Source organism: Taudactylus pleione, unplaced genomic scaffold, assembly GCF_031769625.1.
Source record: "Taudactylus pleione unplaced genomic scaffold, aTauple2 ptg000397bl, whole genome shotgun sequence".
NCBI lineage: Eukaryota > Metazoa > Chordata > Amphibia > Anura > Myobatrachidae > Taudactylus > Taudactylus pleione.
Genome location: NW_028284799.1, coordinates 8776892 through 8794136, shown reverse-complemented (window position 1 = coordinate 8794136; position 17245 = coordinate 8776892). Strand labels below are relative to the sequence as shown.

At 43.9% G+C, this 17245-nt stretch overlaps 1 protein-coding gene across 3 annotated transcripts in view; it reads right to left on the bottom strand.

Moving 5' to 3' along the window:
* SRRM3 (serine/arginine repetitive matrix 3) overlaps window positions 1–17245 on the bottom strand; it is a 454137-nt gene that overhangs the window by 67508 nt on the left and 369384 nt on the right. For all 3 annotated transcript variants that reach the window (XM_088446398.1, XM_088446399.1, XM_088446400.1), the window contains exons 7-8: window positions 7185–7253; window positions 5589–5624 (exon numbers count right to left, since the gene is read on the bottom strand). In XM_088446398.1, coding sequence (XP_088302524.1) covers window positions 5589–5624; window positions 7185–7253 — 105 coding nt within the window. The remainder of the gene's footprint in view (window positions 1–5588; window positions 5625–7184; window positions 7254–17245) is intronic.

Here is a 17245-nt window from a genome sequence, read left to right as displayed (position 1 = left end):
CATGGCCAAATCATGGGGGAGGCGTGGCCATGCCCGCTCAAAAGAAAGACAAGAAAAAAGTTTTACCAGCAGCACCCACAACCGCACAGGGGGTGGGGGGAGGTGTGTTGGCAGCCGCACAGGGGGACATTAGTCCTCCTCAGCAGTGCTGCTAAGGGGAACAGTGTCCCCCTTAACAGCTGACCCAGGCACGGACCGGACCTCACCAGGCCACACCAAAAAGCCCGGGTGCTGTAAATAGTATACACGCCCCCCCTCTTGGTGCCCATGCTTACTACTATACTACAAAGGGGAATGCATTGTATATCTGGAGAATGTATGAATTTCAACTATAGTGAAAAAGGCTATGGACTACCGTACTTACAGTAGAATTATATGATGTCCTTTTATTTGTACAGTGGTACAGGGTGGGATGTACTGTATCAAGCCTTGGAGAGAGATATATATCTCTAAAGTGAAAACCTTAGTGTATAGTGGCTGAAAAGGGAAGCCCGTGACAATGATGAAGCAGTTAACATTTTCTTTCTCAGACCAATCTTCAAATGAATGGTGCTATTTGTTCCTCTTTTCAGGTGCCCTATTTTCCAATTAGAGACAATTTTCTGTTATACTTGTCATCATCTCCTCTGTCATTTGCTCCCACCTTTTCTTTTGTAGGCTGTTGTTTAACTGGTAAAAGTGTGCCGCCTTCCATTCTCTGTATGGGTTTTCAATAAGTGCTAGAAACTGCAGGCAATAAAACATCCAGTGACCTTGACACCAGAAAATGAACAGCTACACTTGCAATTGTAGAGCCTATCTATTAGCTCAATGAGGCATAGACCATATGGAAAAGCAAGGGGAACAGTACACATTGCTCATCTGATTACGTAGTCCTCCTAATATACTATACGATGTGTGTACCCAGTGACGGCGTGATGCGATGGAACGATATATCGCAGCGGCCATACACAATCCAGTGTATGGGCACACGATAGATTAATTCCATGCTGCATTTAGCAGCATGGCGTCATTCATTGCATTATCCCATCTGCTGTGCAGGACAGCAGATGGAACGATACGATGAAAAACAGCTGTGTGCGTGCAATCAGATGTAGACACTATACAATATGCAAAATATATCATTACAATCCGCATCAGAACAGTATATCGTAAGACGGATCGCGTAGTGTGTATTCATTTTTATAGTAGGTACTTTAGTTTTAAAATATATGGAATGTGATTGTATTACTTCACCTTTATAGCACCCTATCCAATGCATAGATGGAGAGGATAAATGGTCCCTTTACCAGCGGGGACTATATAAATTCAACACAACTAAGGACTATTAAACCCTTACATCTCCCCTATTCCCTAAACCAATATATCCAACACTGACTCTTCACGTCATACCTATATATCTGTACTTTCTGGATGGCCTTTGTAATGTATACATGATTGTATTTGTCTACTAGTGCACTACCTTAATAGAAAATCTAAATTTTTTCTATATACTGTAAACATTAATGGTAGCTAAAAACAGGGTCGGCCCTAGGCATAGGCATTATAGGCAAATGCCTAGGGACAACTGGAATGACTAAAGGCATCCCAAGCTTAGGGCCAGGTGTAGATTTTTTTTTCTTTGAGCTGGCTCGGGTTCGGCAATCCGAGCCATTCAGGAGGCAGCAGCAGCAGGACACTTCTCACACAGACAGGAAGTGTTTACTTTCACTTTAGCTGAGGCAGCTGCTGCAGAGTGCAGAGGAGAAGCCAGGTAACACCTGCGGAGCTGCTGCTAGACCCTGCCCCACCACACAGCATAAAGGTAAGAGCTGTATGAGGGGAGGCAAACACATATGGGGAGTGGGGGCTGATGACACTGCTATGGGAGGGAGAAGTTAAAGACATATGGGGACTTAGGGGCTCAGGGAGCTGATGATAGTTATTGCTATGGGGGCAATGGGAGACAGATACATATGGGGAGTGGGGGCTGATGATCCTGCTATGGGAGGGGGGAGAAAAAGACATATGGGGAGTAGGGGCTCAGGGAGATGATGATAGTTACTGCTATGGAGGCAATGGAAGACAGATACATATTGGGAGTGGGGGCTGATGACACTGCTATGGGAGGGGGGAGATAAAGACATACAGTATGGGGAGTAGGTGGGGTGTGGTGGTATGCCTGTACTGTGAGTGATGGGTGCTGTCTGTGGTGTACTGGTTGAGGAATGCTGTGCTGGCTGAGGGGTGATGGGTGCTATGCTGTAATCTGTGCTGTAATGGGTGTGTTGCTGGGTGAGGGGTGATGGGTGCTGTGCTGGGAGAGGGCTGATGGGTGCTGTGCTGTGATCTGTTCTGTGCTGGGTGAGAGGTGCTGTGGTGATGTGTTCTGTGCTGTAATCTGTGTTGTGAGGGGTGCTGTGCTGATTGAGGGTTACTGTGCTGGCAGAGGGGTGTTGGGTGCTGTGCTGGGAGAGGGGTGATGGGTGCTGTGCTGTGATCTGTTCTGTGCTGGGTGCTGTACTGTGATTTGTGCTGTGCTGGGTGAGGTGCTGTACTGGGAGAGGGTTGCTGTGCTGATTGAGGGGTGTTGGGTGAGGAGTGCTGTGCTGTAATCTGTGCTGTGAGGGGTGCTGTGCTGTAATCTGTGCTGTGAGGGGTGCTGTGCTGAGTGAGTGGTACTGTGCTGGCAGAGGGGTGTTGGGTGCTATGCTGTGATCTGTGCTGCTGGGTGAGGGGTGCTGTACTGGGAGAGGGTTCCTGTGCTGATTGAGGGATGTTGTGATCTGTGTTGTGTGAGGGGTGCTGGTTGAGGAGTGCTGTACTGGGTGGGTGTGAGGGGTGCTGTACTGTAATCTGTGCTGTAAGGGGTGCTGTGCTGTAATCTGTGCTGTATTCTGTGCTGCGAGGAGTGCTGTGCTGTAATCTGGGCTGAGTGAGAGGTGCTGTACTATAATCTGTGCTATGAGGGGTGCTGTACTCGGAGAGGGGTGCTGTGCTGGGTCAGGGAGTGTGTGCTGAGGGGGGTACTGTGTTGGTTGACAGGTGCTGTGATGGGTGAGGGATGCTGTGCAATCAGGGAAGAGAAGTGCTGTGAGGGGAGAATTTGCCCTCTAGAATGCCTACTCAGGTGGGGGTATAATGAAGTACTATACAAACAAGGGAAACGGGGGAAGGGAAACACAATTGCACAGGAGTAATTAATACCATACAGTATCACCTAGATAGGGATAAAGGGAAAATTTAGGAAATCAGGGGGGATCCCAGTGCGCACTAAGGACCCCTTCACCACATACCCATTTGGAGTATATTCTTGTCAGGTACTGTTCTGATTCTCTTTCCCTGCTCTCTCATTAGATGTCTATGCTGTGAGCCCCTGCGCTGATTTTTGCAACAGGTTTTCCACAGTAATATTGACACTAACAGCAGAAGCGGGCTGCACTGTTTCCATGTGTGACAGGTGCCAGTGAAACTCATTCCACGTCCTCTATATTTATATGACGTGGAACAGCAGAATCTGACCCATAAGAACACACACTTTGCCTCTCACATCTATATAGATATTATTACATATTCTCCAAACTTCGCAAATAGAGGGACGCCTCTCATCTTATACCTAAGAATTACTAGGTTATATTTGGGTTAGGTGTACAGCTTTTTAATTATGTGTTGTGTTTACACTGTATTGTCATATTTGTTTTGTTATATTTTCGCCTAGTCATAAGAGGATGCTAACCTCTATGAATATTGGATGTTATCAATTTATTTCTCTTCACGCTCATAATTCATGCCTAATTAACCGGCCACTGCAGCTATAATATTGGTTCAGGGAGTATTATGATATGAGCTGGTTATGGTACATGAATTGATAGATTTAGTATGCAGTTATATCTGCAGGTTTAACACGGTCTCAGCATTATTTGTTTGTGGATTGATAATTGCTTGTTGGTCTATGATAGGTTTTAGATTTTGTATAAACTGATTAAACGTTAATTTTTATCGTATTTCCTTTCTATAGATCTCTCTGTAATTTTTTCTCTCTTCTATTATCTGGGGAGTGCCTCATACAAGGAGTCTTATTTTCTTTACTCTCCTACATAGGGGGTATAATGAACTAAGGGCCGTATTCAATTTGAGGCGAAAAGTCAGTTTACGCGATACTTTTTCTCCAATGACGTCATTTTCGCCTGTTTTGAGTATCCTCCGTATTCAATTTGGAAGACTTTTCGCCTAGGCGGAAAGTCAATGCAATGTAATAGGTGAAAAAGTTTCGCCTATGAATAGCAGGCAGAAAAAAGTGCAGAATTGTGGTTTTGGGGTACAACATTTTGGGAACCCTTGTGCAGCCTTAAGACAGTCCCCTAAAGGTAAACTGCATCAAAAAAAGTTTAAAAATATTCAGAACACCCCAAAAAAATTATGTTTCATTTTGGGGGTAAAGAAAAAAAAAAAAGGGGGAACAAAGTGCAAAACTATCTAATTAATGCAGGTCGGGTCCCCATGTATGTGGCAGGTGTTTTCTTCATTGCGGGGACAAGTGGCAGGTGCAATTTTGCAGATTTGTAAAAATAACTTTAGGGACTTTAAAAAATGCTTACCCCCATTTTCATGTACCCCAAATTTGATAGGAATAGATTATTTTTTGGGGAAAAATAACTAAGTGCTATTCTTTACCACTTCTTCATAGCAGCAAAATTGCACCTTGGTTAGGATTGGCTCTGGCTAAAAATATGTGTATAATTATAGTGTATAGTACAAGAAAAATGCTTATCGTCTGTATTCTTCATAGGATAATAAAGATGAAACAACAAAATAAGGAAATCCAGTGTTAACTTCAATAACACGTTTCACATAACCTTTGACTTTCAATGCAGAAATCCACAAAAAATAGTGCAAACTGAATTTTTGGCCCTGCTGAACAATGATCTACCTCTGACAGGGCAATGCATCCTCTCAAAAACATTTACCAATTTTGGTCCTGATTCATCTCAATTGCAACAGCGTACACAGATCGGCCGATGGTGCGTACTGCGCTTCCATATGCACCGCCGTGCGCGTGCTCAGGTTAGGATTGTGAAGGCACTGCGGTCTTGCATGCAGACAGAAAGCCATCGCAGAGTGAGTGACGTGATGTCAGCATTAAGGGGGGGATGACGGGGGAGTGGTCGGAGAAACACAAGGCGTGCATAAATTAGCCACTGTGATTGACTACGCAGCCTAAGTACTCAATGCATGCGACGAGAGTTGCAATTTCTGAGACAGGTCAGACATGCTGTAATTCTGCGCGAAGGGCCGATGTTACTGATGTATACGCAAGACAGCGAGGTCTTACAGATGTGAGAAAGCGGTAGTGGGCGTCTCTATGCTGGCTGAGCGGTTGCAAGCATTAGCATATTATCGGAGCAGACCTGCATACGTAATCACAGCTGCAATCGCAATAGTGATCCATAATGAATCAGGCCCTTTATACGTGTCCTGGCATTGGGAATAACAGCAGTAAACCATCTACAGCATACGATTATGAGTCTTTATGATGATGATGATGGAGATTAAGTTGATAGCTACTAATACTGCTATTATTATTTAAGTGTTCATTCCAAGTTCCTCACCTGTGTCTTCTCTTCTTTCTGGACCCTGAATTTGACCTTTGAATAAAAAGATAAAGCATCTTTAAAAAGAAAACAAATGGAGCATATCTGTTATGTATGCTAAGTGAAATAGTATCTTCCTCTACATTTTATATTATAAAGATTTAATGTAATACTAAAAAAAATGTAAGTGCTAATGTTATGCTGAACAGAAAATAGAACTTTTACGCCTAAATAAAAATATTATGACTTTAAAACAAAACAAAGTAGTTTAATTTGTATCCAAGATTATTTTTTCTGCATGTGTTTTTTCGTTATGAGTTCTTTAAAAATAAATGTATCTTGGCTCCACAAAGTAAGATCCCATTTCTATCATCAAGAGCCAAATCAGCCAGAACTGATTATCATACTATTCAGAATGTGATAGTCGTGTTCACTAGCGATCAGCAACATATTTAATTTACAAAGCACTCTGCTGTAATTGCCTGAATGGGCAAGCGATAAGGACAGCTTATTCAGTGTCTAAAGCAAATGTGTAGCAAAGTGTAAAAATTATTAAAACAAATCTGAGAAACCCAAAGTCACTAGTTTCCTGTACAGCAGAAAAGATGTCATTGGACAACCACGGTAAGCCCTTTAATGAGGTTGGCACATGTTGTTGTACTAAACAAGATCTAGAGCAGAAGTTCTCAAACGCGGTCCTCAAGGCTCCACAACAGTTCAGGTTTTAGAGATATCCATGGTTGAGCACAGATGGTTAAATAAAATTGAGGTACTAATTATGTCACCTGTGCTCAGCCTTGGATATCTCTAAAACCTGAACTGTTGGGGAGCCTTGAGGATCACGTTTGGGAACCTTTGATCTAGGGAATAGACTTAAAGAAGTATACAGCAGCAGTTTTTTTTATTGATTTCGGCATTCACGGAACACCCTGCACCCATCCTTTTTTTTTTTCATGATTACCTCTCTGAAGTCCCACGGAGTAGCGCTACACAAAATGCCTGCAAAATGGCGACTGCAGCCATTTTCCCAGCATTTTGCACATGTGCAGTAGGAAATCACGGGGAAAATGCTGTGCCATTTTCCCGGTGACCTGGTAGACTCATGCTAAATAATGTTAGACAACACAGTTGCATGGAGAGTATATTATTTTATTTATATAATAATCATTACTACTTAAACAGGGGATTTTTATTAATGTAAACCAGTTTCCAGGGACCAATCAGCAGAAGGCACAGATGGCAACACCAATGACATGAAGCTGCATAGCTGACTGGTGTTATCCTGAGCTAGAATTGATCCCATTGGTATCACCAGAATTCTATAAGGGGGCAAGGAGTACCAGGGGCGGGGCAGAGGGGCACATCTGCTAGTTATCGAGTAGCAAGTATTAGAACATGTCAATTACTTTCTAATACTTAGTTTATCTTAAACTGCCTATTAAAATGTATTTTAAATGAAATGATTATAAGTTGGAGAAAGTGAATAGAGTGTAACCTTTTCACAAGAAATAATGGTTGTATAGTCTTTTCTGTCATTACTGAATGTGATTTACAGTGACAGATCTTTATATTATTGTTGTCATTAAATAATAAACACATCTATATTATTATTACCTGTCCCTTTTGTGCTTTTTGCTACTTTTCTTCTTCTTTTCTTTCCGCACTGGTGATGAACTATCACAACTAGGAATAAGAACAGACACTGTAAGGTTATTTTTCGGCCTGATTCCTATTCGCCAACATTGAAGCATTTACAAAAGAAACCCATAAATGACTCATAACATAACTTGCGCATACAAATGGCCGGCATTTATTCTTACACAAGCGTTTTTCAGTTAGAAGTTTAGATTTAGTTACACATATTTCCTATTATTTGTTCCAGTTGGCCACCTAGGGATAACCACCTTTTCTACTAGCTGTCATACTAATGTAGCACTTTGGTGGGAAACCTTATAGGAGACAAGGCAGGTCGATGACTGGATTCATCTCGGGAAATCAGCCTTCTGTAGTTGAGAATTTTGGCTGCCATATTCACTACACAACCCTTGTACAAAATATTTATACTATGTTGATAATCTAGCCCTGTAGCCACAAAGGTCCTTCTCCCTCAGAGATGGTGCTCTGAAACAGCGTCTCTCATCGTGTAGTTGTATACTATCTTATAGTTGATAGAGTGACATGTCCCAAGGTTCAAAATACCTGTAACAAAGATCTGCAAAAAGGCAGAGATAATAGGTCATTTACAAAAGTGCCAAAATTGATAGTTTGTGGGCTTGTCTGGAAATACCATATTGGACAGAGTGAAAGTGTCATTTCAAATCCATGCGGGTATGCCCCATTTAAGTTTAAGTAGTAGTTAAACATAAAACAGACTTATATAAATTGTGCAGTACATACTGTATCAAAGAACAAGATCAAACCTAGTCACACAGAGGTGGTTTAAGAGAGGAGAGGGCCAGTGTGCAGCCTCTATTTACGTCTTCTCCTCTGTGGCAGTGCAGTAGACTCTGGCTTGTTGTCAGAGTCTACAGCGCATGCACAGGTCTCCGGGTAGTGAAAATGCACAAATCACCGGGAAAATAGCTGCCATGCCATTTCCCCTGTGATTTTTGCAGTTCCAGGCCGCCGGCAGATGCAGGGCTCCGGAAACTACGGAGAGAAGTATAAGTTTATATTGGTGCAGGGTGTCTAGTTTGGACCCCCCTGGACCCAGGGGCCCGTGTGCACCGCACACCCTGCACCCATTATCGATACACCATGTGTTTTTGCAAGTTATCTTTCAAAAAATAGATGCCATTTTGGGGTATGGTATGATATGTCGATATGGTCACAATGTTGACATGGTCATGATGTCGACATTGATAATGTAATCACTGATGAAATGTCAACATGTTAAAATGTAAACATATCGTCCCTGGTGGCCCACCGGTGAGTTACCTGCTCCCGACAGTGGTTCCATCACATGTGACCGTCAGTTACGGCGGAGTCATCTGGGGGAGCATACTATCCCTATACCTAACCCTAATCCCTACCCCTAATCCTAATACCTAATACTAACCTGCCCCCCATAATCCTCCTATACCACAGCCTAACCATAATGTCGCCATTCTGACAATATCGGCATTTCATGTGTCTACATCATAACTATTGAAATTGTGCTGTTGACATTGTGTCGACATTGTGGTGTCGACATTGTTTTTGTCGACTTAATGACTACATCCCCTTTTGCACTAGGTACTGTCGCAAATAAATAGAGAGTTAAAAGAAGAGTTTAGTAAATTTGGCTTTGGAGACCAATAATAAGTTTCAAGATCCTTTCTGCAATTAAATAGGATGTAAAACCATTTTTCATCATACATATCTAGGTAGGTACTAAACTATATAATGTTTTAGGGAAGCAAATGAAATAAAACACATTGGGCCTGATTCAGACCCACTCGCAAGCGGCTGTCCGCTCGCCAGTGGGTCGATGTTGTGCACTGCGCATGCGCACGACGGCGGGAGTTCCATCGTGCGCATGCGCCAGACGCGACGAGCCAAGGAAAGTCCTTCGCTCGTTGTGTCTGATCAAAGGGGGCGTGCTGTCGATGTTGATTGACAGCACGCCCCCTTTGGTGGGCGTGCCGGGGGCGTGCCTCCCTGACGGGGGCGTTCCCAGGGGAACGCCTACCGTCAGAAGCCGGCCCACTGACATCACTAGTGATGTCAGTGGGAGTGATTTTGGCTCTGATAGAGCCAAAATCACTCCGGGCCTTGTGGTTGAAAACCTCAACCGCAGGCTCCGGCTCGCAGTTTCGATGGTCGCGATGGTCACGACCATCGCGGCCATCAAACTGCACGCTCGTATAGGCTGTGGGTGGTGACCCACAGCTATACGAGCGTCCAGGAGGACGCTCCAGAATTATGGAGGGCGGCCCACATTCAGAGCGTGCGCTCTGCTCAGAGCGTACGGCTCTGAATGAGGGCCATCATTTGTAAGGATTATAAAATGCATATTTGTGCTCTTCTTTGCCTTTTATCTACATTGTGGGTGATATAACACTCATTCATAAGCCTCATGGATGGTAATGTGAATTAATTCCTCCATGGCATGAGAACTAAAAGGTGTAGTTATATATCACCACCTGTATGTCACGGCCAGGGTATTTCAGCATGGCTCTAGGCGGGTGTTACCTGTGAGGTCGTTGTGGCGCGGGCTGTCTGGTGGCTGAGCTGGTGTCTGGCAGGGGGCTTTGGCTGCGCGCGTTGTTGCGCGGCCCTGTGGTCACTCTGCACTGGTGAGGCCTCGCGGCGTCTCCGTTCTGTTTGGCATGGGCGCCGCCATCTTGCCTTCTGGCCATGTGATGCGGCTGGCCAATCCTGGTGAGTCACATGTTCCCTCCGGCCAGTAACAGCACGGCATGGGGTATTTAGGAAGGGTCAGTGCCTTCCTTCTTTGCCAGTGCAACGTGTATCTCAGCCTAGCTGAGAGGGAGTTCTCTGTGCTTTCCTGTTCCTGTGAGTTCGCTGCCTGCCAGCTCCTAGCTCCCACTGGACTACCTCTATCACCCTTGCCCATACCTGAGTGCCTGAGCCTGCTGACATCCTGCGCTTCAGTTCACTACCTGTATACCTGGCTTGTTTATTTTCAGTTCACTACCTGCAAACCTGGCTTGATTATTTTCAGTTTCACTACCTGCACACCTGGACAGCTCTAATTGTTTCTACTTGGACATTAACCCTTTTACTCCCACCACAGAACTCTTGTGCACATTATATATTCCTGGACTTTTATTTACTGCCATTATATGTCTACTCAAGCACTTATTAAAAATTCTAGTTTTATTTTTAAATCTGCTTCTGTGATCGCTCCTGCTACCACCCTGGGTCCACAAACAACCCAGAACATCACACTGTAATACTGAGTACAATACTACTGGATTCACCTGATTAATAAAACACACATTTTTAACAATTTACAAGTATATGGCAATCCTACTCAATATTATTTCTTAGTCCATAGAATAGGTTCCGCTGAATAGTTTCCTCATTTTGAATTTGGGTGTGGGATGGCCAACATCTCTTTGCAGATCTGCGGGGCATCTCATAGTGGCATGGAACTCAACCAAATATCCACTTGCTAAGTGGGTGCAACTAGGCAGAGACAGTGATTGACAGGCAATGACCATTTGTTGGTGGCAATGGGGAGTGGCAGGTGTCTTGCGACCGTCTTCGGGGTGTGTCTGCCCGCGACTGCAATTGATAATCGACTGATCTGCGACTAAGCTGTGTCTTTGTATGTAGTCGCTTGAATTTGTGAAGCTGCTTGTGGACGTCTGAAAGGGATGTAGTTATGTGTCATAATCCCAAAAGCAGAATGGCGGCTAGGGATTTATGATAGGTGTCAAAATACCGATGCCTATCATAATCCCGATGCCGGAATCCAGGATGACGTGTGCCCGAACAAGGTAAGTCTGGGGCGCCCGTCCTATAAGCCGCAGGGGGGGAAGGTTAGGTTTAGGGCAATTAGCGGGGTTAGCGTTAAGTTTTTTTGGGGGGGTGGTTAGGGTTTGGCACCCCTAGGGGGGAGGGTTAGGGTTATGCACCCCCAGGGAGAGGGAGAGGTTAGGGTTAGCCCCCCCCGGGAGGGTTAGGTTTAGGGAGTGGTAAGGGGGGGTTAGGCACCCTCGGGGGGAGGTTAGGGTTAGGCACTAGGGGGGAGGTTAGGCTTAGGCACCACTAAGGGAGGGTTAGGAGGGGGACAGGGGAGGTTAGCATACTTACCTGCCTCTGTCTGGATTTTCATCCTGTCGGGCAGCCACCGGCATTTCAAACCCATGCCGTCTGAACACAAAGCACAGCAGCTGTGACATTTGCATATATTTGCACAATCGCTGCGTACAAATTTGCAGCTGGGCAGCATTAGCGTACCTCTCTGAATCAGGACCCTTATGCTAAGTAGAAGGAAATTATGAATTTAGCAGATCTGTCCTCTGAATCCTGTTCTACCCATCTCTCACCTGCACTGATTTCCAATCTAACTGAAATATTTATTCTTTTCTCATGTGAAATGTTTACATCTACTTTTAAGCATGCTGTGATTACTGCCACCCTAAAGAAGAATATGACAGCATTCAGTAAGTGGATTCTTTCCTCTGTTTATGCTTCTCCCCTAAGTAACACAATGCCTTATCACATCACATCGCACATTGGTGGCCTGCAGTCTGGAAATTCATTTTTTGTCACCTACTTTTATTTTAGTACCCCTTAAATTCTTGCATTTCTCGCCTGCACAAAACAAAAATGAAATTAAAAACTATCACAAACTTTATGTGTAAAACTAGTATGCTTGTGGATTGTGAGAAGAAGCCTGGGCACCTCTAGCACCCACACAAACACATGGAGAACATGCATACTCCATACCAATAATACCCTGGACAAAATAAAACTAAGCTATCCCCCCATATGCCCTATCATCACTACAATTGATCAAAGTATGGAGCTGTAGTATTTGGTCCAGATTCTACTATTTACGCGTAAAGGGAAAACTGATATCTTGTATCCAGCTCACGCAATCACCTTCAGCAAACGCTAAGTCTCCAGCTCCGTTGTTGAACTACCGCAGCTTGCAGTTAGACCACTTCGGCTTCTGGCATAAGAGCTTTCACAGCATGCAGCGAGACCGCATATAAGAACATTGTTCTCCTTGGATTTACCTAAAGCACATAAAAAAGGTATGCTACTAGCGTGACTAGCGCTGTTTCTGGACCGGCATCTCTCCTACAGATCTCCAAGTGGAGAAAGAGCTGGGTGACTATACAGGGACTCATTATTGCTACTTCACTATCCTAAACTGGCTGCCGTTGATTACTAACAGACTGTAGCTCACAAAATCAATTACCACTGGAGTGGAGATTTTTTGCTATATAACCGGCACCTTCAGGAGGAATTATTATCATTGTGTTATATAACCAGAGGCAATTTATCTATCTGGTAACAACATCACTCTGAGGAAACAATATATTAAAGTGAATTTTCTTTAAACATTAACAGATGATATAAATGTAACTAATTGCGTGGGATACATAAATACAGCTTTATAGTTGCTGATTTCAAGGACTTTTTACATGTTTTTTACATGATCTTAATAAGTTGTGTTATTATACATAACTAATCTTGAAGTCTATATTTAAGCGCTCCATATAGGTGACTCATGTATTCATTCACCTCTTATATATTATGCATAGTTTTTTCAGTTTTATTGGAGGCTGACAATTGGGAAGCAGCTTTATTATATCTTTTTCATACAGATACTGTAATTGTTGTCATTATTGTATATCTTTAGTGCCCGGGTGTGGTTGTTGTCGATTGTGAGAAGAAGCCTGAGCACCTCTAAAACCCACACAAACACATGGAGAACATGCATACTCCATATCAATAACACCCTGGACAAAATAAAACTAAGCTATTCCCACAAAACTAAGCTATGCCCTATCATCACTACAATTGATCAGAGTATGGAGCTGTAGTATTTGGTCCACATTCTACTTTTATGCTTCAGCATCAGCATGCTGGAAAAGATTGTGGGAAAAACTCTACTAGGGTCCTCATTCAGAGATGTACGCAAACCTGATTGCTTGTGTACATCTACGATGGTGGAAGGACTGAGCATGTTCAGGATGTGTACAACACATTGCAGGCCTCCATCTGTGAGTTTGCTCACAGTGTGGTCTATGTACTAAGCAGTGATAAGAGATAGAGTGAAAAGTGATAAGTCTGTGATAAGTGCCAGCCAATCAGCTTCCAACTGTCATCTCACAGGCTGTGTTTGAAAAATTACAGTTGGGAGCTGATTGGCTGGCACCTTATCACTTTTCACTCAGTCACTTATCACTGCTTAGTACATAGACCTCAGTGTCTCCAAGCCGCAGTCTCATTGGGGGGAGGGGAGGGGGCGACACCGGCCTGCTTTCCTGGAAACTAATGCGTATCACACAATTCTTAGGCACCTGTCTTCTAGCTATTGTGTCCAGCGCTGCAGTCTCTCTCTCTCATCTGTGTGTCCCCAACCCCCCCATCATTGTCTCTGTCTCTATCTATCCCCTCGTCCTCCATCTGTCTCTCTCATCTCTGTTCACTCATTTTCAGGATGCCTCTATCTCTCACATGTCTCCCCTCTCATCTCTGCCCCCCATATCTATGTATTTTGTTTATCAATGTATAATAACTATGTTATTATATAATAACACATTGTCGGTGGTGAAATCATTATGGGTGAATGGTTTTCTGAGAATAGGTGATAAAGTCTAATGTGTTTAGTGTAATGTATCTTACGGGTAGATTTACTAAAGCTTCTAACAATTAAAAGTGTTGCTCTGGGGGCCTCATCTGGGCTCCTGCATTACTCTCTGAACACCCCATAACAAAATAGCATGGTGTGTGTAAAATGTGTCCAATGTGCCTGTGTCAGAGTGGGTCTCTCCCACATTCTGAGGAAAGGGTTAACCTCCCTGTAGGTAGGGAGGAACCACATCCTTATTTCAAATTAAGACCAGCTAAGGTATAAAACCTGGTAAGTTTAGCTAGTCAGTGGAAATGTGAGGGAGAGATTGCACCTTAAGCAGCTCTCCCTATGCTGGACAATCTGAACCATGACTGTGCTGGGAATACTCTACTTGTTTGAACTGCTGTCTCATGTAAGCTGTATTATTGTTCATGAACTCTGTTTGCCTTATGTAAGAAGTCATTACACTGCCTCTGCTTTTTCAAGCCTGGAATAAAAAGCTTACCTGTTTGCATAATCTCAGTCTCCCATTGGTCGTCTGAATTTACCCGCTATATTGTTGTGTCAGAAGTGGGATAAAGTGGGTCCTGTGCCAAGGAGGCCACCAGGGAAGCCGTTTTAAACAGCAGCAAGCAGTGGTAACTGCTCCAGTGCTTCCCAAAATGCAAGCCTCAGATGATGTGGAGGCCTTTCTTACCACTTTTGAAAGGGTTGCTACCTTGAAAGCATGGCCCAAAGATGCCTGTGCCATACAGATTGCCCCTCTGCTAACAGGGGAGGCCCAAGCTGCATATGCCACCTTCTCTCTGAAAGATGCAAAAATATATGACCAAGTGAAGGCTGCCATAGCAGATCGGTTTGGCCTCTATCCAGAAGTGAACAGGAAGAAATTCAGTTCTGTGTCCTATGATCCTGATGGAAGGCCACGCATCTTGGCCCAGAAACTTGCTGACCTTGAAGTTAAATGGCTGCAGCTGGACCTACATAATTCCGCCCAGCTGGTAGAGTTGGTCACTCTTGAACAGTTTGTTGCACTTCTCCCCGCCAAAGTTGCTCACTGGGTCCAGCTGCATCGAGTTGAGAATTTGGATTCTGCTGTCCGGCTAGTGGATAATGCTTTGCAGGCGCAGGATGGTATGGAGAATCTTTCTTCTTTAATTATGCTGGAGTCTCCCTGTCTGTCTCCACAGCAGGCATTGTCTTGGGATAAGGTGCCCCAAAGTATGGATTCAGATAGGTACCAGTATTCCTCGCAGACGATGGCTCCGGGGAAATTGAGGCCCACAGCTTTGCCCTTCTCTTCACTTAAAGAGGGTTTTTAGCCCAGAAGTCGTTCTATGGGAAAGGTGATGGCCGTCTGTTTTCCAGAAGATGGAGGTCCATTGTTGAGGACTTCCCCAATAACACCAACTCAAGTGTGTTCCCCGTGTGGCCAAGGTGGCCATCAAGAGTGGGCATGTCCACAGATGGATTGCTCTTTTTCCAGTGTTTTTACAGCTGTAGAGACCTGCCCTCTTCTGCCTAGAATACAGGTATGTGTGCAAGTCAGTAATAGACTGGTCGAGGGCTTGGTGAACTCTGGATCTGCTACTACCCTGATACAAAGGGATATGTTGTCCCCTGAGTTGTTGTTGCCCCACAAACTAGTCTGCATCTGTTGTGTGCATGGAGATGTTCAGGCCTTTCATGTTGCCATGGTCTCTTTGATAATCTGGGGAGACTGCCAAACTACGTGTGGGTGGGTGTCCCTTGGTTACCAGCCCCTGTGCTAATACAGTAGGTTGTGACTGGCCTCACTTCCGGGCTCTTGTTCTGCTGGAGGAACAGGTGCCTGCAGCAACCCTTGGAGAGACATTTCCCATCTCCCCTAATTTGCTTCTGTCTCAGGTAAAGGTTCCTAAATCTAAGAAACAAAGGAGAAGGTATCACAGAGACTGGCCTGCTCGTGATGTTTTGTTGGGACAAAAGGTCTTTTCCCATAATGTTACTGCTTGCAATGTGCTTGTAAATGCTGATGTTCCTGTTCATGGCAGTGTATCTGATAATTCTGGTGAACCTGTCATTATTAATGTGCCTATGCATGCTGATGTACATGGTAATGTTGAGAGGTCTAGGAACACTGATGTGTCTAGCAGCCCGCCTAATCCTTGTGGCGTGGGGAACAATGCTGAGGTTCAATTAAGTAGTATTAATGAAGAGATCTTAACACTTCCCCTTGCGCTTCAACCTGATTTAAGAAAGGCCCAATGGGAAGATCCTGCTTTAAAAAGGGACTTTGAAAAGGTTCTTTCAGTGAATGGTGTCCTATTGTCACATGTAACAGAAGTAAAATATCCCCATTTTGTGTTGCTTAAAGAGGTTTTATATCGACTAGACAAGCACAAACAAATTGGGGAGGTAATACGACAGTTGGTGGTCCCTTTCAGAAAGCAGGTTCTAGTTTTAGCCCATGCAGTTCCTTAGGGTGGTCAATTGGGACGGGATAAGATGGTGGAGAGAATAACCTCCCGGTTCTATTGGCCAGGTGTTTATTCTGAGGTCTCACGGTTCTGTTCCGCTTGTTCAGTCTGTCAAAAGACAACAGTAAACCGACTGTCTCCTACCCCGCTGTTTCCTCTTCCAATTGTAGGGGTTGCCTTTGAAAAAATAGGCATTAATTTATTGGGTCCAATTGAACCACCATCTAAAGGCTATAAATTAATTTTAGTTGTGGTTGACTATGCCACCCGTTATCCTGAGGCATTTCCCTTAAGGGTCGCTACAGCTAAACAGGTAGCGACTAAGTTATTAGAGCTGTTTTCCAGGGTTGGATTATCTACAGACATTCTTACCGACTAAGGAACAAACTTTATGTCTAAGTTAATGCAGGGGGTGATAAAGTTGTTAAAAATTAAATCTGTCAGAACCTCAGTATATCATCCCCAAACAGATGGTTTAGTCGAAAGATTCAACGGTACACTAAAGTCTATGTTAAGGAAGTTTATAGGGACAGAAAAAATGTGGGATGAGTTTCTACCCTATTTGTTATTTGCAATCAAAGAAGTGCCCCAAGCTTCTACTGGCTTTGCCCCTTTTGAGTTTCTTTTTGGGAGGAAGCCACGTGGTGTTGTCAACCTTCTGTGGGAAGCATGGGAAGAACAACCAATAGAGGGCAAAAGCATCCTTCAATATGTGGTCCAGATGCGTAATCGCATAGACCTATTATGTCAATTGGCCAGGGAAAATTTGATAAATGCACAGGAGGTTCAAAAACTTCTCTATAACCGTAATGCCCGAACTCAAGTTTTTTCACCTGGGGATAAAGTTCTTTTGTTGCTATCTAGGGAAGTAAATTACTAGCAAAGTGACAAGGTCCATTTGAAGTAATTAGAAAGGTTGTGAAGTAAATTATGAAGTCTCTCAACCTGACTCC